The sequence below is a fragment of the Gastrolobium bilobum genome, unplaced genomic scaffold (assembly GCF_033153095.1).
Source record: "Gastrolobium bilobum isolate Gb01-03AN ecotype WA unplaced genomic scaffold, APGP_CSIRO_Gbil_v1 utg1929, whole genome shotgun sequence".
Taxonomy (NCBI): Eukaryota; Viridiplantae; Streptophyta; class Magnoliopsida; order Fabales; family Fabaceae; genus Gastrolobium; species Gastrolobium bilobum.
The window spans coordinates 480,822-488,251 of NW_026898961.1; the positions used below are offsets into that span (position 1 = coordinate 480,822).

General features: G+C 33.6%; 1 protein-coding gene across 1 annotated transcript; it reads left to right on the forward strand.

Annotated features, from left to right (window-relative positions):
- Window positions 1-337: 337 nt before the first annotated feature.
- Window positions 338-1,434, forward strand: LOC133285812 (protein LURP-one-related 15-like). Its single transcript, XM_061483093.1, has 3 exons — window positions 338-637; window positions 919-1,146; window positions 1,285-1,434. The coding sequence occupies exons 1-3, from the start codon at window positions 413-415 to the stop codon at window positions 1,432-1,434; spliced, it is 603 nt and encodes a 200-aa protein (XP_061339077.1). The 5' UTR covers window positions 338-412.
- Window positions 1,435-7,430: the final 5,996 nt, after the last annotated feature.

Below are 7,430 nucleotides of genomic sequence, written 5' to 3' on the forward strand. Positions count from 1 at the left end.
TTGTATGTTTTTCTCCGCCTCCGGATAGAATTAGTCCAAAATAATAAAGACTAGTTTAACAACACATGTCACAACGTTCCTTTTGAAAGCGTCCATATATTATATAAATATATGTTTTTCAAAGGAGAGTTATAACTTTGAACCAGAAGTAGTCTTCTATAGCATCTTCCTACGTAATCCTTACTTATTCTCCTTCAAAACTCCCTTCCAACTTGGTCATTGACCATTTCAGATCGCATATATCACTAACACACAAATATATAAATGACAAACTTTCTAGTATCATTGTATCTACCAAAGAAGTATACATACCCAACCACAATTATAAGCCACACCACAGAAAGCTTTCACGAGAAGTTGAAAGTCCAATATCCATATTCACCAAATTCTCTTTACACTTCAAACTAGAATCATGCCAAAGGGGAACCCCACCGTTATCATCAACCCTCAGTATTGTGCTCCACATAATATCGACCTAGCTATTGTTAGAAAGGTCATGACATTAGGTGATAACTTCACCGTCACCAACGTTAATGGCAAAGTTGTTTTCAACCTTAAGGGCTCTCTCATGTCCCTCCATGACAACCGTGTCTTACTTGATGCCGCCGGAAAACCCATCGTCACGATACGCCGGAAGGTTTGACCATATGTTTACCTACCTACTTATTTTGATATCTTTAATTAACATATTGTTTAGACTCTATTTTAGAATTATTTGATTATATTTTTTAATGATTCGAAGAATTTTAATTTACACTTATCTTATAGCATAAATTATGTTGGTTATTCTTGAAATTTTGATTAGTTTCTTGAAATTGACCTCTCAGATTTTAGATTTTTGTTTAGGAAATTATGTGCATGTTATCATCTTTAAAAAAAAAAAAAAACATATGTAACGAATCAAATTTATTTATGTAGGTAATGACAGGACATGATCGATGGCAAGCTTTTCGGGGTGAAAGCATGGAGATGAAAGATTTGATCTTTAGTGTAAAGCGATCATCGATGTTTCAGCTAAAGACTAAGTTAGATGTGTTCTTAGCTGATAATACTAAAGAAAAAGTTTGTGACTTTAAGGTGAAAGGAAGTTGGTTCGAGAAATCTTGTGTTGTTTATGCTGGTGAATCTCTCACCATTGTTGCGCAGGTGAGTCTTTCTATTTGATTACTTAAAATTATTTTAGTTGTATGGAGTTATATATCAATAAAATTGGTTATTGTTAAAAGTGCGAGTTTTTCCTTCTTTAAATGCTAATATTGTAAATGCAATATTATGTGATTGCAGATGCATAAGAAGCACACCGTTCAAAGCATTGCATTTGGGAAAGATAATTTCATGGTCACAGTGTATCCCGATATTGACTATGCATTCATAGTGGCACTAATTCTGATTCTTGACGAAATTAACCAAGACAAGAGACAAGCTCAGAATTGATTATATTGAGCTTTTTGTGTATAATTTCCTCCGGGCTCTCTCAGTTCCTTCAATATGTTCATTTAAAACAAGAAATGTGACATGGTGAGAGATTTTCTAGCCCGCATGTATTCTCTTTTTAATATTGTATATTTTATTATTTTTAAGTAAATTATAATAACATCCAAGTTACACCGTTTAGTTTATAGGTTCCATTTTTCTGCAGCAGCAATAGAAAAATTTATTTGTCACAGACACATGTTTACCAGATCCGACATTGGATCATGATAAACATATGTTTGTGGTAGACAAAGTAAATATTTATGCAGATTAAACCCGTTTAGTTTATATGTAGATTAAATATTTATGTCTTCAAAAATATATAACTGACTCATAAATCTCACACTTTGATACTTTGATAAATTGTTATTGTCTCGAGTTAAACTTATTCTCCAATAAAATTTGTAATCTCAACAACTTAGGTTGTGCTTAGGTGGATGGACCAATGTATCCTTATTGAATCCAAACGAGGATAATAAATGGGTGAATACGATGTTCAGTCAGTGGATATAAGATTTTATCCGGTCACCGTATTATAACTATATATTTTAAGAAATACATAGTTATAATATTAAAGTTGTACTTTTTACATTTTTCACATCAGTAGACAAGTTTATGAAGAGAGAAAAAAGTATAACTTTAATATTATAAGTATGTATCCTCCGAAGTACACAGTTATAATGCAGTGACTGGACAATATCTTATATTCAGTTACTAGACACCCAATTTTCCCAAAATATATATGAGTTTATTGTTTGTCCTATGACTGGATATAAAAATTTTCCCTGTCACCCTCTTATAAAATGTAAAAAGTTTTAAAGAACTTTTTTGTAAATTGCCTCACTTTCTTTGAAAAATCAAATCCTTGAGATACTTTGATTTAAGATAAGCAAAAAGTGATGGATAAAAACTTAGGCAAGCAAATAATGATCAACAAGTTAGAAGCTAAATATGCTCAAGTATGCTTAGGTAAAGGAGGGGATATAGATAATGCAAACTCGATCCTGCTTTGGTCACAACCACTGGGACCTACATCCTGATTGTTATAACACACGATTCTCCACTATTGATCAATCTTCAAGGGTGATTGAACAAACCACAACAAAACCAAGATTATGGCTCTTGAACACCGTACAATTCCTCCTAATTTCGTAAGGCAACGGGCTACCTTTCCAACCCTTAGGGTCTCATTATCCTTTCAACTCAAGTGTACAATAAGAAAGAGTTTAAGATTGGCTAAGTACTCTCAAAGTACAAATTATACGAATTGAAGGCCTGATGTATTGATTTATCTTAAAGAACGGAACTAAAAAGCAATTTGAAAATAGGGATGAAATTAAGGATAAATGATAAATGATATGATGTCTGATATGTGAAGATTGATGTAATAGTGGAGGGATAAGTAATGTACTATGTTATTTGACAAGTGGAGATGTACACACACACACACACACACACCTACACACACACACACACACACACACTTACCTTATATGGCACTGTCACACACATATACACACCTCATATGGCACTGTTACTATTGTGAGGGACGTATAATGTGTTTGAGCTCAAAACACACATTTTGCCATTGTATTTAGGTTAGATATATGAATTCCCTTAGTGAGTTTACTGAGATATTGTAATCTCACCCCGTTTGGGGACATATATTTCAGGTAGCTCAGTAGCAGGAGAAGGGCCATCATTGGGCAAAAGACAATTCGAGATGTCTCACTATTGGATGCTTACATGATGAGGTGTATAAGATATTTTGAGAGACTATGTGGCATGATTAGGTATCAGTTTGTATGGCCTTATACGACAAGATCTTATATTATTTAGATGAGGCCTGTATTTATGTATGGCACATATTGCCCATGTTTATTTGGATGACATTTTGATGTAATTCTATGGTCCATATACTAGATTGATTGATACTATGGTACTTGTATGTCTGTTCATATACTATTATGTTTATAAAGCATTTGACATAATTATGTAAATATTGGTACAGTGCCATTTCATGTATGAATCCATGGATGGATTCTAGGTCTTTTGTTAGTGGACAGTTTGATATTTGTATGGATGACACAAGCTGTCGAACTCGTGCAAATTAATTAAATCAGGTTTATTATAAACTTGTAGTAAAGCGTCAACCTGAGTCGTCTCTCAAGGAGTTTTCAAGGAACTTAATCGCTCAATTATAAAAATAAAAATAAAAATAAAATGGCAACCAAATGAAAATGGAAACTAAATAAAACAGAAACTAAATGAAACAAGAACTAAATAAAAATGGGAATCAAATAAAAATGAAAACCAAATAAAAATGGGAACTAAATAAAAAGAGACACTAAGGAGAAACCGAAACTAAAGAAAAACGGAAACTAAAATGGGGGGTTTTAATATGGTTGTCAATTTAAATGGAAATGAAAAAAAAAACGAGAATAATCAAATTAAAAGAAACCAACCCAAGAATTAGAATTCCAAGGACATCCATCATTGGACAAATAATTACCAAATCGTGGTTGACCCTAAACGAATTTGAATCCCTACATTCTCTTAGGAACCCCTCTCTAGACAATCACCTAGCATTTGGTCGAATACGACGTGTTTACTCGCACAATCTCGAAGTACCAACCCGTTCGACTTGAGTTCATTGGGTTAATCAACCTAACCATTGAATCTAATGGTTAATCTCTTTCCTAAGAACGCAATTGCGTTTTTCAGATTGAACACCCACAATTGTGCGATGTCAAACCGAGTTGGAAAGAGAAACAAATTGGGTTCAAAAAGAGGCGCAGGTTCTCAGGATTCAACCAATGAATCTTCAACCCTTGGGTTGATTAAAGAAAAGAGGAGAAAAAAAAGACGAAAATTATATTAATTTCAAAACTATAAAATTCAAATTCAAACGAAAGATTATCCACGAGGTCCATACTCTCGCCCTTTTAACCCCTAATCAAGCTGGGCTTGGGCTCTACAAATCTAACCGAAAATAAAAGTAAACGAAACCAAAATAATGGCTCTGGGCCTCATGTACATTGTGTTCAAAATTACAACTTAAGTCCACTTTTAACTAAAATTCCAGAATCACGTTTCTAACTTGGGCTCTAATTTTGATCATCTTCCTGTCTGAACTGAGCTTTCTTGTCTTCATAGAATTTGTATCCCTTTGAGTTATCTTTAAAACGCAACAAGAACCGGGTCAATCGGACATCTGTGAAGTGAGATATGGTCAAAACACTAAAGTAACGTAAAGTTGGAAATTAATTACGATAATAAATTAAACCCAATAAAAAGCCAAAAATCTAATTTAACCCAAAAGATCATTACTTAACTCCAGATAATGCTAAAAATACTAACCAAGAGTAGCAAATAAGTACAATAAAATATCAATTATCAATGGACTGCGTTATCTAATTATCAAGTACCTAGTATGACAGCGGGAAATTATCCCTACATGTTTAGTTTACAGCTGAGATGTTGTCCGTGTGATTCTACCCGGGATGACATACCTTATCATACTCGGATAGTCATATACCATTAATTATGGTTTACAAGTTATCAAGTAAGAATATTGTGCAGGTATGAGACTGTACAAGTTAGTGATACTTTTATATGTAGCTTCCATATATTTGATTATTGTGCTGCATTTAATGCATAATTTATGATAACAAACCGGCAGCTGACAAGGCGTTACATTCCTACTCTACACCTCATTCTTCTCTCCATCAAGTACAACCAAGTTTCCATCACTTTTCATTATGACGGTATCTTCTTTTCCATTGATGGAACTCCCTAATTACAAACCATACGTAGGCTGACTTAGGAAATTTGCAATACCAAATTCCAATACATCTTGAAGAGTTACTAACACTGAAGAAGCCTATTTCGAAGTTGAAACCGATTGACACTAATGTGATCCCATCAGAATCTCAGATATTTTGACTCTGTGTGATGGAGTTGATTACGTGCCCTAATAAAGGATAGAAACAAAGAGAAAGACCGATAGAAAAAGTGCATATTTGCACGTGATGACTAAAGAGAGAGAAATAAGATAAACTAATTTTAGAGAAGCCGAACATAGAAAAAGTGCATATTTACAGATTGAAAATGGAGAAATCAGATAAGCTAATTTTAGAGAAGTCGAAGAGAGACAAATTGCATATTTTGCATCTGAGAACCAAAGATAAAGAAATCAGATAACTTAATTTTAGAGAAGCCGAATAGAGAAAAAGAGATGCATACCTAATCTTGGGATGTTAGAAATGCTAGCGAACGATAAAGAATGAAAGCAAATAGACACTGAATGTCACACTCAAATACTTGAATAAGTTACTTATGACAATGGCCATGATTTAAAGGCTCTTAGTGGTGAAATGAAATGTTCACCGGAAAGAAAAAACAAATCTACCTAAATTTCTCATCGTAGGTTTGTCTTGCTTCGTTAATAGCTTAATTGTCTAAAAAAACATTGTAGGATTGATAGAATAAGCCTCGTTGATAAGAAGAAAGGAAAAGTTGAGAGAAATTACAGAGAAGAAAGATGAGAAAAATGAATTTTGTTATTACTTCAAAGCCAAAAAATATGAGAGTCACTTGCCCTTTTTTATTACACTTCAATTACCGTAACTATGTTCATGTGCTACTCACGTGCTACATTCTATTACAAATTATTCTTCAAATCTCATGGGTTTCCTCCTCTCTCGTGTAGCTTTCCTTTGTGCTATACTTGTCTCTTGCTGTTATTGCTGACTTGCAATTACATTTGTATCTTCAATTCCCTCTTGTAATTGTATCCCTTGATCTTCCATTATATCAATATTATAATCCAATGCCCAAAAACCACCTTGAAAGACGTTATACCTGTTGATGAATGGACAACAATATTATAATAAAATTTAGCCCATGGTAGGAACTTAGACCAATGCTTCGTAGACTCAGTTGTGAAGCATCTCAGATATTATTCAAACACCCAATTGACCACTATTGGGTGTGAACTTGTTGGTTGCTTAATATATTCTTTGAAAAGATGTTCCCTTACTTCAGTTCATCAAGAGAAAACACATTCATTCTCTTGACTTCAACCCAAGTGCGCAAGTGCACGCATAAAGTAATAAATGAGATTACTAATGCCCAGATTATCGTTCCCACGAGGATAGAACTCTAAATTATACCTTAAACTGTTTTAAAAAGAATTAAAATGAAAAGAAAAGACAGTAATTGATCTGTTTGATCAAACGTTTCCTACTATCTTGACACCGTTCCTTATGGATAGCAGGTTCAATTTGACTGCAAACAGCTCCTCGCGTTGTTATATATGAAATCCTTCTTGATGAGAGAAGGAACAACAATATTCATTGGAGATTTGATGTTGTTGTCACAAGATTTAATAAAGAAAAATAACAATAGCATAACAATATTTAAGAGAGAACAATATGGGTGGATAAAAACAGTGTTTAACACACGGAACAGATCCACTGTTCCATTCTTAAATAGCTATATTCTCAACTCAAGACTTAACTCTTCTGAATTTGTTCAAGTGTTTTCACTGGTAACTCTGATTCCTCAGCTCATGGACTTTAATGGCTCATAAGTTTTCATATTCCTATGGCTCCCTTGACTCCAATAGTTACTAAGTTCAGAATCTTCAGTGAACGAGATGGTTCCTTATTCCTAAGGCAACCAGTAGTGTTGTTTTCACAACACTACCTTCCTCCTCTGATTAAGCTCTCTGAAATTCCTTCCTTATGGAAGTTCCTTTCTCAGTATGAGTTTAATTTCCATTGATACGCAATGAATATAGCATACTTAATAATAGAAATGCAAAAGCTTAAGTACAAGAGTTTTGAAAATAGTTTTTTAAAAACTTTGCAGTTTTTCTGTTCCACAAATAACTTAGCCCATGGCTATAACAATAAACATAATTATTCCAAACTGAAATCCCATAAACCCGAGAT